The sequence below is a fragment of the Lineus longissimus genome, chromosome 2 (assembly GCF_910592395.1).
Source record: "Lineus longissimus chromosome 2, tnLinLong1.2, whole genome shotgun sequence".
Lineage (NCBI taxonomy): Eukaryota > Metazoa > Nemertea > Pilidiophora > Heteronemertea > Lineidae > Lineus > Lineus longissimus.
Genome location: NC_088309.1, coordinates 3,399,364 through 3,418,915, shown reverse-complemented (window position 1 = coordinate 3,418,915; position 19,552 = coordinate 3,399,364). Strand labels below are relative to the sequence as shown.

General features: G+C 39.8%; 1 protein-coding gene across 2 annotated transcripts in view; it reads right to left on the bottom strand.

Annotated features, from left to right (window-relative positions):
• Positions 1-16,215, bottom strand: part of LOC135502010 (uncharacterized) — a 36,439-nt gene extending 20,224 nt beyond the window's left edge. Inside the window, exon 1 of one of the 2 annotated variants that reach the window (XM_064794449.1) lies at positions 15,851-16,215. In XM_064794449.1, the coding sequence (XP_064650519.1) occupies positions 15,851-16,058 (208 nt within the window). In that variant the 5' untranslated portion in view covers positions 16,059-16,215. Of the gene's footprint in view, positions 1-14,328; positions 14,484-15,850 lie in introns of those variants that run through there. The other variant, XM_064794457.1, reaches the window with a different exon arrangement.
• Positions 16,216-19,552: the final 3,337 nt, after the last annotated feature.

Genomic DNA, 19,552 nt, shown 5'->3' with positions numbered 1-19,552 from the left:
TATGCCCTGATACACCAGTAATGTAAATCATCGCCTTGCTTTATAGCTGTTCGTAATGTGTAACTGCAGGAACCTGCCATCAGATCAACAATGGTCAATGCTTTGTTGAGGATTCTTTCAGGTATTCACTGGACTGCACTTCAGGACACCCACTCCCTAACAAAATAGCCCTTAACAAAAGGTAAAGAGGTGAAAATACACAAGATTGACCTATCAACTTGACCAGCTGAGTCATCAGAGTTTGTCACAAACAACATTTTTGCAAATTGTCATCTTTCACAATGACGAAAGGACTTGTTGCAACAATGGGGCTATTTGCTAATTGCTTGAGAGAAGGATACCTCAAAGAAAGATTTGTTTTGCCCATTGGTCAACATGAAGTTCAAAGCTCTTGTCAGCTTGTGTGCATGAACCACATGGTTACACATTATCTTCATTGACCACTGTTCTCAACTCTGTCAACTTAAAAGAACACTTTATTTTCCCATGAAATTTGATTCATTGCTAAATCAGTCATGAATAAGGGCAACAATGCAATGCTCAGTTGATTATTTCCAGCTTATTATTAGAGCTCAACCAAATCAATGGTCTCCAAATCAATCAATCAAGGTTCACTGATCAAGAACCTACACCAAGACCACCAAGCATATGCCACAGACAGACGTGAGAACATTGCAATGATGATGATATCATCTACAGTTTGACAGTATGCTACAGTGGCTTTTCCGTCCTCACCATCAGCACATTTATTGTAAAACCAAATTAACTTCCACTCTCCAACCAAATTAGCATCCATTCACGGATGTGTTTACTGTTAAGCAAATCATCATCTGCCAAATGCACTGAAAGTCGGGTTGTATTTTTCAACAAGGCAAGAATACTTGACATTTATAACACCACTCCTAACAACAGGAAATAGTTCAGTTTCAATAATTTATCAGATTTGGGTCTTTTTATAATCATTCCAGCATAGTTTGATCATGAACCACGACATGGAGAATTATTTATGGAGTGACTTCTAGGATAATGGCTGGCGCCTGCTTTCCATCACATCAAATACTGCCCTAAAGCATGCCACATTTTTTTTACCTGAATACTGCAAGGCTGATATCAGTACATAGCAAAAATAATGCTTTGTTCTATACCATACTACTTTACTTGGTTCAACAATCTAGAGCCTTGCCCACTACAATGTATAATTGGGTTACCAACAGCTCAGAAAAAGCATTAGCTCTTTTGGTATGTCAAGTTTTTAAAACAGATTATACAAAATGTTACCCTGTATACAATGGATAACTTTTTCATGAATGAAATGCTTATATATATAATCTAGATGTAATCAGTAGAACAAACTTGGACAAATTTTGAAAGGACCTTGTATACAAATACCGAAGTTTTAAAAGCAAGCTGTGTTTCGATTTTACACTATTGTAATTATGTAAAATGTGCAGTTCGCCATGATCTGATGAAACATTCATTATATTTTTCATAAACTTTTGAAATCTGGTTATATACATGCTTGGTGTGATGCGTTGAATTACATCTTACCACAAGTCTATTCCAACAACCATTTGTTGCACGCTGGGTCTCATGTCAATCAACACATAGATTCGGATATAGGCCTACTTCAAAACTCTACAATCATGTGGTACAGGACACCGCACAGAGCAGGTTCAAGCCTATGACCTTGTCATTCCTGATCAGCCAACAAAAACTGCAAACCCATTCAAGTATTGAGTTTTCCTGCTCCAATTTTGAAGTTATCTAAGTGTTTACAAACCATCCCGTTATTCTTGCACCAGCTGGTGACAGCTTGACATGAACATGGTGACACTCAGACTAGATACTCATACTTACCTAGTAAACCGTGATATAGAAAGATATCAATTTTCAATCCTTTCAAAGATTCTTTAAATATACCGGTAAAAAGTATTTTCAGAATTTTGACAGGAATATAACATATGCTGTCTATTGCGTGCAGTTGGCTCTCTGACCTGCAACAGACATGGCGCAGATCAATTTTTGTGCTTTCCATGAATTTGAGGCAAAATTTTCCTAATGATCATCATCAGACAACTAACAATCTTTTCCACTTGCTATAAGCTGATAGAAATATGACAGAGGGCAACTGAAATAGACTGAGTGCATTATCGATTAGGTCATCATCAACAGATATAGGAGGCTAATTAATTGCTCGCCCTAGGGGGGATAATCCACCGGTCTTCCATAAGCCAGGGATTAGAACCACTTGTTCACAATGCGTGCAGAACATGTACATCATGTACAAGTGCATCACTCGGTGACAATCTTCTATTTCATGAGAAATTTTAAGACTCCAAATGGCTGCTTCTCACTCATTTTATCATGCAGGTTTATTCTAATGGCATTTGTGTTCTGAAGAAACATCGCCATGAGAATGGTCAACAGTGCTATTGATAAACATAACACATTTCTAAGGCGAGCACCCTCGGGGACACCATTACTAATGCATTCTTTCAGCTATTTGATCAAAGACTCCCAGTCCACTCTCATGCATAGTTACTGGCAAAGAGAAAGTGGACACTACCCAAAGAGAGCAACCTCCTCAATAACTTATTCAACAACCCACGTAATGGTCAAAGTGATTTCTAACTCCTTTGATCAAAGATCAATCGTGATTTGGTAGCCAGAAGTATGGCCAAGTGAGAATCTGATCAGCAAGCTTGTCTATCTGGATCAGAGACTCCATGCATCGAGGAATTATCTATAGTCTATATCTTGCAACATGTGGCACACCTAAAGTTGTCTCGCAGAGGAGGGATGGTACACGTCAGATTCACACACCTTTTACATCCAAAATCCTGCATTTCACAATGAGGGTTGCTTAACCCTAGCCTGCTGACCCATAGGGCCTCCCAGACATAGATCTTGGCAATCTCATTTTTTCGTACACAAGAAGACCACCTCTCAAAACATAAAGGATTAGCGAAGGTCAAGTACAATGTGTAGACAGACTGTGCGGCCATACAAAGTCAAACATATCGTTAATCAAACAAAGGTCACATGACCTCCACATGACATACTTTGCCACCTATTAAACCGAACAATTGCAACATGGCCCCATTTTTCAATGCATATATGTAATATTTCCTGTGTGGCTCAAACAGTGACAGGAATCCAAGAGATACTGGCCAACTATTAAAATGATATTGTGAACTATCCATTTCATTACAGAATGGAGAGGACAAGCCAACGATTATTCCCACCATATCTAGGTTGCTATAATTTCATATGAGACTGAGGTCTATCAAAATTGGAGAGAAGGTCTCCATTACAATATGAAATTGAGCATTCAACCTTGAAACCACAGTACGAGCACTGGTGACTGACAAATAGTATATAGTACTTGAAAATCAAATTCCCTATTTTTACGACAGTTTCTGTGCTAGAAGATTTAAATGATGAGCTCCTTTGAACCATCCTGAACACCAACCAGGATCAAGAGATTGAAAGAGTTGTGGTTATTTAGCCCGATAGGAAAAACGATATAACTAATGATATAAGTGATAGAGTATCAAGTTCAAGAGTCTTCAATTGCCTCAAATTATCACACAAGGAGATGAAGTGTTTCATGGAGAGAAGACATCAGATATTCATGTAAGCATTTTTGCAGGAGGTTTGAAGCCAATAGTGGTTGAAAAACATGGTGTTCTGCCCCCTCCCCTCCCCCGAATTTGAGAATTATGGTCTGCACATCACACATGGATCACAATGGTCATTCTGTTAACACTACTGTTTCCAGCTCCCCTTGCTATGGAAGGCTTTTCATAAATTCAATCTGTTCTGCAGTAATCACTTTTGAAAATAGCAACCATTTCATGACTCAATAACTAAACATAAATCAAAGTATCAGCAACAACTTCGTATATTGTTGGTGAGTCATGATATCCGTTGACTTTGAACCAATAGACTGTTATAACAGCGGATGTTGTTGATGACATTGACACATTGGACAAGGAAGCAGATGTGTCGATGATGCAACTTCCTTTTTATTCATTACCAAATCAGGAGATATTGATATTCTGATTTGTAAATGGAATCAGGAAACTAGGAAATTGTGCAGAGAGAAAGGGAAAGCAGTTTTTATTGTGGCAAAAATGATCCTTTTGGTTTTTTCGATGAAAAAGTTTGAAATTGATGGTGAACTCATCTTACCCAAACTTCATAACATAATATTGGTTGGAAAGAGCATTCTTTTTCCTTTGTACCATTTTCTTATTTTAAGGCCTAAAGCATAGGTTCGTCATAGCATTTGAAAGTTTGCAACCAGAGATAGCCTGATTGAAAAAGAGTTTTTTCACACTTTGTGAAAGTTCATCGCCCCTTTTATCAGCCATAAATCACACCAAAAGTCAACTGACTATACACACCATCTCATATTCAATAGTGCACATCTTTTCAGACTAACAAACCTATTGTAATTCACATGAACTGGTGATGTACACGCCCCAAGTTCGAGCGCCCTAAGTTTCAGCGCAATGTAAGATTGATGAATGCATCAGACATCAATGTGCAGCTGGCAGTCAGGATCACAATAGTGATCCTACCATCTGCTTTGTCAATAGCCCAGCGGTAAGTAAGGTTAGTAAAGAAGATTCTGGGTCTTCTTGATATAGCAGCTTGCCAGTCTTGGATGACCCATTTTCTGAGCTAGAAAATGTATTGTCATGGCAACACAGGGAGACACAAAAGTGAGATGAATCATGGTGACCATTCACTAGAACTGAAAACCATTTCATCTGGAACTGACCTGGATAGTCTTTAATTGTTCATCATGAAAGGTGTGGGACTCCTTGGGCAACCTTGGATGGAGCCCAACCTATTCCCAAAGACCCAGAGGGCTCGAAAGAAAGATACTGAACTGCTCGATGACAGAGCATCCTCTCCATATCTGGCATATGAGATGAAATTTTGACTGGTTTTAGAGAAGGAGACTATACAAGGATGCTTCAAATATCATGCCGACATCCATGGAAGGACCAGGCTATCAAGGCAAGAATGGACTCGCGGCAAGACTTCTTGTATGTTATCTGCTCAAGGCTTCAGCAAGCTATCCAAGAGATTTAAAAGAGATGTAGGGCTTGATAAATTTCTGTCCGAGGGCTGAACTAGAGAAGATAACGCTAAGTAGTAAGTGACAAGATTTGTTTTGAACAACCAACATGCAAGCACCCTGGTTGATTAATTGAGCAAAAGCCCGTGGTGCTCCAGCTGACTAACTCAAACTGAGTGGGTGAACCTAAAATCCTGTGAAGTTTGAACATGATGCCTTAACGCCAAGGAAACAAATTGTTTGAAGCTTTTAGCAGAAACATGATACCAGGTAAAGGTAGACATGGCAGGAACTAGCAAAATAAAATGATTTTTCACTCAATATGATTGTGTCAATCCATCACCGACACACAATTTTTGTAAACGGTTTAACATAGTTTTTTTCATGAACATTCTGTAAGCCTTTGATGGGTTAAATACACCTGGTTCACCATTTGAAACCACATTAGTTTATACCGCGGGGAATATACATTAACATCTTTTTCACACATATTTTGTATCAATTATTTGGAGAAAGCAAGGATGCATTCAGTAAACCATGTCTATGATTGTTAATTTTGATCTGCAGCTTGCCATTATCTCTGACAGTCTGTTTTAAAAGTCTGTAGAACTGATATCGGTGAATAGAAACCGACGTAATCTGTTCAAATACAAATGTTCCTCAGCAAAAAAGTTAGACAGAATTTGCATGCTGACTTCTTTCAAGAAAATATGGTTCAACAAAGGGAATCTAAATGGAAAGTGTGTATCTCTATTCAGAGTTTAAAGAAACCATGGCAACTTAAAAACAGATTGTGCAACTTCTCAATTCAATTATAATGGCAAGAGTTGATATGGCAAATAACAGAGGACTGACCAGTGTCCAAGCCGAGCCATTTAACAAGAAGATCGAGCACATAATATTTCCCTGAAGTCATTTTTTAAAGGAGCATTTGCATACACCAATATTAAGTATGACTATTGTATTATACAGGAAAGCCAGCCACAGAACCCTGAATGATTTATATCAAATTATTTCAATCAACACCATGGTTATGAATTATTTCAAGGAAGGTGCTTATTCTAGCCGCAAACCAGACTTGCACTTTCGCTTCACTTATGTTCAAAAACAATGGATGAACAAACGACCGGCATGGCCAATTCAATATTGATCACACAACCATGAATGATCAATATATGATCAATGTCTATATCAAGATCTAGACTGTAATCGTAGATGATGTGTAGGCTATAGTTAATCAATTGCAGTGCAACAGGCTTGTGATATAGTACATCACACTGACTGAGTCATTGCATAGACCACGATATTACTAATTGGCATGTCAATGCACATAAGTCACTTACATATGAGGATTATAATGAAATATCTTTATTCATAATTGCCTGCAACATCAGCTGTACAGAAGAACCATACCAAAGCAGTCTCGGCTAGTTTACAGCAGGTTAGAGACCTGAATAGACTGGTCAGAACTATGCAATGATAATGAAAGAACTTTGCCAAGTATACTTGATATCACTGAAATGATAGCTGCTGATTAACCTGAAGAAATTTAATGTCTTGGTAAGACTTGTGCACGACTTTTTTCGGGTGTAGATTAGTTCAGTTAACATTTTTTGTCTTGGTGTTGAGGCAAAGGCCACACCTTTGTGTTTACCTTATCTACAAAGTTTCACCCCAGTGGACCTATCTCTCGCTAATTAAGCCAACTGGCATGTGGAGCACTAAGAGTAAATAATGTTTTGCGTATAGAGGATGCAGTTGTCATCACAGCTGGTAAAGAAATAAAGAATTTCTCATCATCCAGAAGAAGAAGAAAAGGCTACCCTGTATCCTTATTTCAGAAGTTTATGTCACCGAACTGTGTTTGAAAGGGAACCTGAATTGCTTGTACTTTCTAGATTTGCATGGGTTGTTCAGTTTCAACATGTATAGCACATTTTTCACTGATTTCCATTTGAATGGACTTGGAATAGATTGATAGGCTATTTTGCATAATCCTCAGCCAAATCCTCAGCAGTTCAATTGTCTATGGCATGCTCGAAGACAAATCTATCAAGATTCTCAATGTAGCCCAACGAGAAGTCAAATATACATACACTGGTTGCCATGGAATCCAGCGCAGGGACCACAGGAGCTGTTACAATGTGCGAACAACCAAAGATTGGGTTGCCTTTCAAAACCAGGCTATGGTGTTGCAAAACCATGGGAACACAAGAAATGCTGCATGGAATCTGTGTGTCATCATCATATGTGGGGTTGAACCCGAATTACGAGGACTACATGTAACAAAGCTGACCTCACCCGGGCATGACAATAAATGAGCCTGTTTAGCAGACTAGAAAGGACCAGCTCCTTTTTATAAATGAAACTATATATATGAATGATATAATGATATATTCCTAGGCCCTGTTCAGAAAGCTAAGCAATAGGTAAAGCCTTGGTTTTGTAACTTTACCAGTGAGCATATAGGGCAAAGGTCAAGCTGTTTGACTATTTGTGGTGGAATAATAGACAACTGGGTAATAAATCTTGGGACAATACAAATATGTCAGTAAAATCTATATCTAAATGTACTGGGAGTGGGATATACTCCGTTTGGAGCATGACAAAAAGACTCTGGAACCTCTGCAGGGCAGCACTTGTCAGTCCTGTGCGTGTCCTTAATAGAGAGGTTCTACTTAACAACCTATATATAAGACCTATAACATGCTTAATGGCCTCATGAATCATGTGGTGACAATTTGAAGTCATCCATGAGTGGCAAATGATCATCAAGGCCAAAAATGCCAGTGTATGCCAAGCCAATAAAGTAATCTTCTGTGACATCACAAGGGATCAAAGGTTTGTTTGACTGACATAGTACAGGAGGAAGTGTCATTGTGTCAGAATGCTATATTTCAACTAAAAACAGGATGCACTCGTACTGCTGGCATGAACCTCAGGTCAACACCCTCCCCTGTAACTCGACCATGCAGATAACAAATTCATGCGTAGTTGTCCAAAAATCATTAGGGGCATTGTGGGCCAGTGTTTAGAACATTACCACAAAACAAGTTGGTATATGTGACCCGTTCCAGCAAAACCAGTCGCATATCGCTGAGAGATTGGCAGGTTGAGACGGACTGTTTGTTCATTTCACTATTGTCTGCCGTTTGTGAAATCTGACAACATCAATTTCATCTATTATCTTCTGGTGTCATCTAGGCTCATCTTATGTGCGACATGCGACTGGTTTTGCTGGAGCGGGTCACATATTCTAAATAACATTTTGGACTGCAATATGACCATCATGTGGGATCAAAACAGCCCAATTGACTGCCATTTCATTATGCAAGAGCCAGACTAAATAGCCCATAGTGTCAGCATTATGCAGAGTTACCCCATATCACCACCACAGAGGCACATGCCCACATGCATATTGTAGACATATAAATTAGAGCAAACCAGTTGGACTTTCAGATATGGGTTTCACGCCCAGAAAATTCAAATCCGATCTGAGAGTTAACAGGGCAATTCTGTTCACAAATGAAGCACTTCCAAGTTAACAACTGTCTTGACCACCAGGATGGTTGACAACAAGATCTAATAGCCTTGACAGCAAATGGAGTAACATATGTATAAGGCGCCATGTAAGGGCATATCATATCAATATCATTTTAAAACATTCCAAATTTGATGTAACCCTTGAGCGAAGCATAACAATTTTGTGCTTTTTATCACAGATTATAGCACTAGAAGTAACACGCCCGAGCAATACACGGTGTAGGCTGTACTGAACCTCCGGTACAAAGCTGCTCTAGGCCAGTTTGATGTCTGAATACTCTGTCATTGTCAATCATGCAGTACTGAGCTAAATGCAGCTAGCTCCAACACTTTTTTCCAAACAGCTTTTTTATTTGACTCAAAATTTCCTGCAGGTACTTATTACACCAATAGTAGGCCTGCAGGCAACTTAGTATCAGTAGTTCAAATGGGATATGATGATATTTGAATTTTTAATGTTGGACCAGTTTTGAGTGACAATGATGACAAGAGACCATTGTCTGAGAATGAGGGGGGAGGTGTCGATAAACAATACAACTCAATCCAGTATCTGCTTACACAGTCGCAGTCGAGGTGTGTGGTGGGTGACATACAGCTTTTTTTATTTCCTGTCTATCCTTGTTCGAGACAGTTATCAACTTAATATTCAAAAGATTGGCCTGAGAAGCACCAGAACTTCTGTTGCGCCTGGTGTACGCCTGACCCTTACACCAAGCTTTGCCAATGATATTGCCTATAGCTTTATGGCGGCAATTCTGCGATATCATAATGGGGAAGTGGGTGGTCTGCATGGTCATGCAGGGAGGGAGTCCTTACTCTTAACTCAAGAAATTGCAAGGATTGACAAAAAACGCCTTCCAAAAACGTAACTACACCGAAAACCAAGCCTATCAATGGTCAGTTGAACATACAACATATTTTTCAAATGCGAAAAGTCAATTTGTTCAGGCAGTAAAAAATACAGACAGCTTGGTAATGTGTCAAGTCTTGCACAAGCGGTTATGTATGATTCTATAATGAACCATAATTGAGAATACCAATTTATGCACATTTTGTGGGGGAAGTTTTGCCACACAGGGCTTGATGAGTCGGCTTTATGAATAACTTCCAAGTTTCAAGGGCTCAGGGATTGTTCAGGCCTCATATGCTGATTGAATCAACCTTACATAATTCGCGAAGGATATTGACACTGCATGTGCAATTGCCAACACATCTGATATTGTAATATCTCGACAGTTAGATTAGCTCAACAATCTCTTTTCCCGGTTTCGTTGGGCTCAGATGCCATCATGTAGGGCCTAAATCTGGCAGGATAACCGTAGTCACCCATAATCTCTCCTGCTGCTGGCACAAATCCCTTGGAACTCTGGAGTGGTTGTTCCTATGTGTTAGCGCCAAGGTAGAGTAAGGTCCAACATGATTTTTCTGAACTATACATGAGTACTAGCTGATGGACATCCTGACCCAAGGTTAACAGCATCTCTCCACCTACAGCCTCAGAGCTGATCAGAAACAAGATGAAATCTCCCAACAAGCTGTATCACCTGTTCCATATCAAACCCACTTGGCTCTAATGAAGTTCAGGCAGAGGAAAATCAATCATTCTAACACCCAGATTGAACTTCTTCAGCAAATAAAGTAAAGAAATTATCTTCATCATCATATTACATGAAGATCAAGCAGCAACTTTTTCCGTATTTTCTCATGCCCACAATTTCTCACCCCGTCATGAAATTAGGCAGTTCTGCAAGGGTGTGAGGGAATCCATTTGTCTCAAATAATGTTCTCACTCAGAGAGACATCCCAACTCAATTTAGGCAAGAACATGGACAAAACACATCACAATGGCATCGTCTGGACAATAGTGATATCACAAATTCTTTTGAATCGTTTTATCTCATGTACAAGAAAGAGGGAAGCGGTTAGGTTGCATGCGTACATCTGAGAAGAAACACTAACTGTATTCTTAGCAGCCTCAGTTAAACGCAGAATTCAGGTAGATATGAAGAAAATTAAGCCCAGAAGAAAGAAATGCAATTTTGGAAATTGACCCTGTGCACCCACCAGGTGGAGGCATGCACTGATTGTTGAAAGCATGAAGCAGATATTCTACGTAGTTAACCCTCCAAGTTCACTGGTCCTACTAAGTTTCAGCAAATAGCTGCGTCCAGGTGGTAGTGGTACTAGGAGAGAGAATTCAGAAATCAAGCGATGACAGGCCAAGGTCAGAGGGCAGTGAGACAGCTTCAGTGCACCAGCCAAAAGATGGCAGCAAGTCATTCTGTATTAGACCCGAGATCTTAGCTAATGATGGAATTGCAGGTTTACAGATCACAAGATCCACTTGAAATATCACTCTGTGAGACAACCTATTCACAGAAGATCACACCTCAGAAAAAAAATTTTATGTTCTATTTGTTCATTGTGGTGACATGCGAGACTATTCATTCCAAATTCCAACCCTCCGCATGGTGCTCATTTAAATTTGAAATATACTCGTAACATAACGGACCACAGTAGACTTGCCAGAAGTGTCCGCTAAAGGAGGTTCCACTATAATATTCATGATTTTAAGATACAATCACATGATTATGAAGGGTGTTGTCCCAATACTAATATCCTTGATTACATGATGAAGTTGCTTTGTTTCCTTCTACACCTTGAGCGATTAGTCAAGATTTACTTAAGTCCAATGATAAACAAACTCAAAAGGTGTCAAAATACAAGTCGTGTTGACAGGGTGACTCAACTGTGAGGCAAATTCTGGAATTCAAACCACAAGCGTGGGTTTATGTTCGCAAGATATGTTCCAAGTGTCCTGTTTGAGACAAAGGCATTCAGCCAAGCAAGTCTATCTTTGGCCATCAGATTTCACACCAATACTGCATAATACTGTGAATTCTCTCTAAAGACACCATGCATACAATCCAAAGTCACACTAAAATAATACCAGTGTCCATGCTAAGCCAGCTGAACCACATCTGTTACACAGGCTCACTTCATGCAGGCACCCCGCTTAATTCCGTGGACACAGCATTTTGGAAGGAACTCAATCCCGACCAAGCATCTTCATATAAAGGTTCTAGGACAAGGATGAACTGACACAATCAGAACCAACGAGGATTCCCAGGAAACTGTCTTCTTTCATTTTAAACTAAACACCATCCTTTAGCTTGATACATACCATGCACACACGCATACATCTTCAATGGACCACAGTTAAAATAGCCATGCTAGGCTGCCTCAATACTGATATGACACCACATTGCCATGGCAACCAGTTGGGGTACTTTCCCTAGGTCTTATGGTTGACAGATCTGCAGCTCTTATTGCGTCTTACACTAACTGCAGCACTTTCTTCACTCAAGCAATACATCGAAAGGTCACACTAACGTTACTTTTGTCGAACAAGTGATTTGCTGCCCTTTTAAACATGACATTGCTAATGAAATGGATTGATTTGAAGAGGTGAAGCATGGATAAGCCAAGTTTCTTTCTAGGTTGAAATTATTCAGTAACAAGATGTAACAAAACCCTAATTATGGGATTTCACCAGGGGGAGTGACAGCGGCAGTATAATATTAGAAAGAATTAACAAGAACTGGTCTTTGTTGATTCACTCATCCACAACCAATGAAAAATTGTTGTATGAATGTACCAGTATCCTCAATTGCACCAGCATGTCCACACAGTGACATCATGCAAGAAGAGAGCAGATCACAAGACAGAAAGGTTCATTAGGGTCACACCAATTGGTCAATTCAGTCCACTTGCTGGCATCGGAAATTCTGAGGACAGGTGAAACAATGACACTAACATTGTATTTGAAAATAGACTTACAGAACATCCGCACACCATCAATAGTATCAAATAATAGCATAATTAATCTACATAGAATATACAGAGTGATACAATGTGCATAGATAGTAGCTGCTGTACCATCAACTGGCTAATGTCACAAGAGAGTTAATGCTTTACTCTCCATCCCAATGTAACACTAAGTACATACACAAAGTCGCACATACACAAAGTTGCATTGATAATAGGATTTCAGTTCACCCTGAGTACACTGTATGGTTTCCATACTTTTCCCACATAATTACAACCATAAACGATAATGATAAGTACCCTTTAATAGCATGGCAAAATAAGCCAGTGATGTTTATGATGGCTATATCATGACAAAATGGCCAGATCAAAATTGCAACAATACTGGTCATCTCCAAGAAAATGATATTCAAAATATGCTTATAGAAGTGGATAATGGATTTTGAAGGACGTATTCAAGGTCACTGAGGTGATATCGCTACACTGTAGTGTCTTATTTTGAAATTGCTCTTGTTTGGACATGAGGATCAACCACCTCGGGGCTCCCATGTCATGTAAATAATCATGATAATAATAATCATGAGACTTATATAGCACTAAATCCAACTAGGACCCTATGGTATAGCACATTTTAAGCAGGGCATGCATCGTATATCCATTGACTTATCCCTCAAGAGTACAAAGTCTCATATGACATCTGCTTAGTCATAACAAGGATATCCCTTAGACTAGAGCACATGACATCATAAAGGATGGCATTTCCTGTAACAAAGTGATGACCTCCACAAGGATATGCAAGTATAAACACAAACGTACACAAAAACCGAGCATGAAAAAAACATTAAAATTTTGGCATCAAAACTAATGCCAGCACAGGTGGTAAACATGATGTGTTTCACGAGCAACATATATTTTACCAGGGCAGTGCTCCAAGCATCAATTTGAATTTTGGTCACCGAGCATGCACTGATAATTGTATTTGGTGACGGTTTGATTCTTTCAACAAGATTAATTTCATTACACAATATCAGAGATATCAAGTACATTTGTATAGATAATATTGTTGGCGATATGGATATTTTTGATACCAAGATTTTAAGATAGGTTATCACCACATTGCACATAAAAGTACTGAGATAACAACTGTACTTCGCAAGTGTTTAGTTGTAAAAAACCTTCTTATCCTGAGGATAAATAATTACGCTTTTGGTTTATTTCATTTTTGTGTAGGTGCATGGTCAGGCAACAGCAAAGCAAAAGAAAAGTGTGGGCAAATCAGTTTGCTGGCCTGAAAATGATTTCTCAAAATAAAATTATACATACTACACTTGAAGGAATCAGTACCACTATATATAGGCCAACTGTAGCTTCTGATATACATGGCTTACACTGCGAATGCCTTGCCCATGCTTATGTTTGCAAGTAGCACAAATCTATGAATTGGTTATTGATGCTCAATTATTGACTGAGGTAAATTAGGTTTTTGATTAGAGACACACTGAAAGCTTGATAATTGGCCTAGAAGAAGTAGCCTACACCATGCCTGCATGGTTTAAACCCATATCTCCAAGCCTTCTGATGTACTGTTCGGTAATCACATTTTTAAAATGGCGGGAAACTATCATAATGACAAGTTGGTTCGTTGACTTGCTGTTCTACCATGCAGTGACACAAAATGCAACATTAAAATGGCATGTCCAACTTTACAAGTAGGTTACAGGCTACAAGGTCATATTATAGGGTCATATTATAACAAGCCTAATTGTAAAGAAAGGGGCCATAATGAATCCAACAATTATTTCAATCAAGGGTCTCTGGAACCAGGAGATACGGTCCATAGAACAAACTGAACAGCTGCTACTTACACTGTGTGTGAACCAGAAGTAAATGCCCCAGCTGAAGTCAGAGTCAATTTCCAACAAAGAAAGTAACCAAACTCTCCACATCTCTCAGCAGGAGCTGGTTCAAATCCATCATTTTAGCAGTAGGTATTGGATTCCTAGGTGTTGGCTAGACTCAACAATGAGAAGTGATTATACCTGCATCCTTTACACCAATACTTCACAAGTTTAAAGCATGTGTAAATTCAAAAGCAAAGCTGGAGCACTGAAAAGGTTGACTGAGAGTCTAGTGATCAGGGCTTGAGCCATATATCACAATAGACTTTCTTTTGAAATGGACAAAAATGTCGAGTTTACGCCCGATTGATGACACACTGACCTACATGGAAACAAACAAGCTATGTTAGCATCATGATTGAGTGGATTCCATAATAGATGTTGACCAAAAATATATGTTTTGTTGTCACAATTCATTGTAAAAAACTAATTTGTCAGTTTGTGTTCTATAGTTTTAGTTGAATTACCACCACCAGCATAGACTTCATCACTACAAGTTGGCATTTCCAAGGCTGTCTAATGATGAGCACTTAGCTGAGCCAGCTGATAAAATTTCCAAAAAACACATAATTACTAAATAAGTTGAAGGACTTGTAAGATAAATTCAAAAGAAACCATCCATGCATAGCCCTAATAAACCCAACATGTTGTATATGGCCCTGCCAGCCCCAGTAGTCAAGTAGGTAGGCCTAATCTAGACTCAATAGGCCCTCAAGCTGTTCCAAGGCCAAGATTCAGTAGAACCCCTCTGTTAAGGACAGCTCTAGGACTGACAAATGCTGTCCTTTTAATGCGAGGTGTCTTGATGGCAGAGGTCAAACTTAATAGAAATTTCCAAATGAAGTGTCCTTAATAGAGAGGGGTATCAACGAAAGTTCCACTGTATTTCAATGGTCTAAATGCAATTTATACTAAAAAAATAAAGAGCGGTATCAATGGTATAGAAGTGCTGCAGATACACCCATGATAAATGTTTTTTTCTGTACAAGGTCAATCCGAATTTAACCTAAGTAACTGCATATCATTCCTGTTGGAAAGAAAATTAAAACAAATCTTGAAGTGGGAAACCACCTAGAAACCACATGCTTTTTTAGTTTTTAATAATAGCAGTGCAGGGAAAAAGAGGAAGATTTATACAGTGTATTCGCATAAACGACCACTGTACAAACTGGTTTCAACAACGTCAGGCTGGATGGATATTGCAGGATGTCTAGCTCTTGATTTGTCATAAAGACTACAACAATTGTTGCCCTTCATTTACAAGGCAATTGCAAGAAAAGAGTAGTAAAGGAGAAGAGGGCATCCCTTTAAAATTGGCGGCCATATTGAACCACCTGTGCTAAATCCAGGCCTCTACTGCACTAACACCCAACGCACGCCTTCAAGTTCAAAAGCCGGGTCTGTTTTCTGCAGAAAATAGACATCGGTGATGGATGAAATTTATCACAGTGTACAAATGAAATAAAGTTAAACTAAATTTAGTACTTACAGGCAAAGATAACTGCAATGATCTTGGTAAAATCCATGATACCTTTCGACTTGAACTCGCACAAAACGTCCGCCCTTTTCAAGGTAGATCCACAAACAGTGTAATATTGATGCCAGAACGAGGCTCTGTGTAATAATGGACAAAGGCGTGTATGTTGACAATACTCAATAGCGCTTGTTGACTGTCTCTGAACACGTGCCCTGAACATAAACCCCACTTTCCCAATGAAACAAAGTGATTCTTGGACTAGTAATTACTATGAAATTGAAATTTACGAAAAGGACTATAATTTTCAAAACGGCATCGCTGTCGCACAATTTCAATGATAGATTCCGCTTTGGAATCCCGTATTTGCTATCCCTCTGTTTCGCCGCCTAGTCTGGTTCAACTGACCCACGACAGATGGCGAGATGGCGCAGTCACCACGCCATCTGTCGTTGGCCAGCTACATCAGACTGCTGCCGTACAACCCGCCCAGACACGAGGTTTTTTTACACCACAGGTAGGTTCGTACCTTTGTGTACATTGACCGCCAATCAGAGCTCAGTAACTTCACCTGACGTCATAAGAAACGCACGTGTTGTTAGTCAGTAAACAAGATCAGCGATGCACATTGACAAATGGTGCGAGTTCGAATCTCGGAAGGACCCAAAAAATTATGCACTTTTTGTTTTTATACGTCCTCCAATCTGATATATCCGTACGACACTCATCTTCTCTGGTGCTGCCATCTGAGCTAAGAAAATGGAACTAGGCAATTACTAAAAATTAAAAATATCGCCCGTTTTTAGGGCGGGGGACGATTTACAGCAGGAATTCCTGAACCAGCTCCCTCAGATCCGTCATTCATCAAGTCAAAGCAAGCATGAACCTTGTTTAATATGTAGTTTATCTTATTAATACACTACCTAACAAGTCCCTTATATAGTGTGCAAATCTCTCGGCATTACATCCATGGTGTTAACCCCACATACGTAGCAGGTGCGTTGCAGTTGTCTATACTAGCTGTCACCTCTAAGTGAGGACAGAGGACAATAACTAGTAGTCCCGGCAGCGAGTTTTTTTTACAGGTAGGTTCGTACCATTGTGTACATTTGATTTATTAATAAAATGAAAAAAAAAGCAATAAAAACAAAAAGTGCATAATTGTTTGGGTCCTTCCGAGATTCGAACTCGCACCAATTGTCAATGTGCATCGCTGATCTTGTTTACTGACTAACAACACGTGCGTTTCTTACTTGATGACATCAGGCGAAGTTACTGAGCTGTGATTGGCGGTCAATGTACACAATGGTACGAACCTACCTGTAAAAAAAAAAACTCGCCGCCCGGACGCGGACAACCCGACTTCTCCGACTGGGTCTTGAGCATCGCACATTTTTTCCCTTTTTCGACTTTTTCCCTTTTTGTATACCCAAATTGGATATCCCCCTTTTTTATAAGTACGTCCGATGATATACTGCTGTATATTCATCATGGTTATTTGCCTGAATTGAAGAACGGAATCCAGATATTCTAGCTTGGTGAATGTCTTGCCAACCTGACCAGATAACCAGCTGGAAGAGGTTGATTGTTACATAGGCTGTATTGTCGTCTCCAAAGTTTATAAGTGGTAACCTTGGTGTAATTTTTAGGTTGTGTCAAGGTCTTCCAAACTGACCAGATAAACATTTGGCAGAGAGAGGGTAGTTTATTCAGAGTTTTTAGGTTGTGTCAAGAACTTCATAATTTGAATAGATAAGAAGCTGGCAGAGGTTGATTGTTTAAGGCAACAAAATAATGAAAGCAGATGCAAAGACAGGACACTAAAGACGGAATACAAATGTACAGGACACGACTCTTGTCGACAACAAACAGTCAACAGAATTTTGACAGGCGTTTTCAAAATAAGAAGGAGATCTGAAGTGAAAAAATACAACTTGGCCTCTAAAAAACAGCCATAGCAAGCTGATGGATGCTTGACCGAATAGAACAGGTGGTTTTAGATCTTGCAATATGCCGTCTAGTGACGCGGCCTACGGATACGATCAAGAGGGTGGTTTGGGGTTCCGCTGACGGTGCTCGCATTGGTCGTATCCCCGAAACATTTACAAAACTCTTAATCTCGTGTCATATCGGATGCGCATCCGATGACGGTAAAACTCGTGGCACCCGTCTCCTGCGACGCTGACGGCAAGGGAACTGTAATCTCGTGGCATCCAATGACGGTAATATATATATGTATATATTATATTTATTTTAGTTTTATACTATTATGTAAGTGCAAGCTCTAGTGAGCTCACACAACTGTTTGACAGTCCTGGCTGCTCCACCGTGCTGACAGCATGGTGAGAGAGATGGGAAAGTCACAGCCAGGCCGAATCAGTCCTGGCTTCTCCACCGTGTAGACAACATGATGAGAGGGATGAGACAGTCACAGCCAGGCCACATCAGTCCTGGCTGCTCTGCCAAGTTGTCAACATGGTGAGAGAGATGAGACAGTCACAGTCAGGCCGAATCAGTCCTGGCTGCTGGACCGTGTTGACAGCATGGACGGTGAGAGAGATGTGACGGTCACAGCCAGGCCGAATCAGTCCTGGCTTCTCCACCGTGTTACAGCATGGTGAGAGAGATGAGGCGGTCACAGCCAGGCCGAATCAGTCCTGGCTTCTCCACCGTGTTGACAGCATGGTGAGAGAGATGAGACAGTCACAGCCTGGTGAGAGAAATGGGACACAGTCATCGTCATTTTAAATCTCTCGGAAGGTAAACCGGATGCGAAATTTTTTTCTGCAGGATACTTCTGCCACAGTGTACATCTGACAGCCAATCACAATTGGCGCGATCTTTGACGTCACACTGTTTATTTATGCATGATAATGCAAATACAATGGACGATACCGAGTCGCATGCCGAGTGCCACTTCAACTGTGAATGTGACAATAGTTCATTGTCTGACCCCAATTATGCTCAACTCAAGGTTTGTGTCGTAGTGTTTAGGAATGAATTGCACAGATTCATTGTAAAATGGATGATATTATGCGTACAAAAGAGGCATCAGCTGATCTGATCGCTACATTGCTACGTTACAGTGCATGCATTGATTTGTGAAATTTTAAGGGGCAGTGACACTGACAGTGTTGCCAATGTTGATAATTATTAAAGGGACAGTGTATCCGATGTCTCGCGATTTGTGAAATTTTAAGGGGCAGTGACACTGACAGTTGCCAATGTTGATAATTATTAAAGGGACAGTGTATCCGATGTCTCGCGATTTGTGAAATTTTAAGGGGCAGTGACACTGACAGTTGCCAATGTTGATAATTATTAAAGGGACAGTGTATCCGATGTCTGCTGTTGAAGGTATCAGGCCTATTTTGGTAGTTTGAACATTGTTGAAGGGCCATTGTATAAAACACATTTTGACAAGCAAACAAAATAAATTGAATGGTGGCGCCACCTATGCATATACAGCAGAACTAGTTACACGGTTGACAGATAAACATTCAACCTCGGCTATTTTGCCGAGCACAGTGCGCCTTTAACAGACAAGTCCAATAAATACAGTCCACTCGACAATGAAAATACATGTTAAGATACTGCAAATAAATATATTTTAGCTAATATACTCCTCTAACCATTTGCTAACTTGTTCTTTCCAAGATTATCAGAACACGTGGCATTGTTGACATTATTGCGCCATGTGGAAAGATGATGTCAACA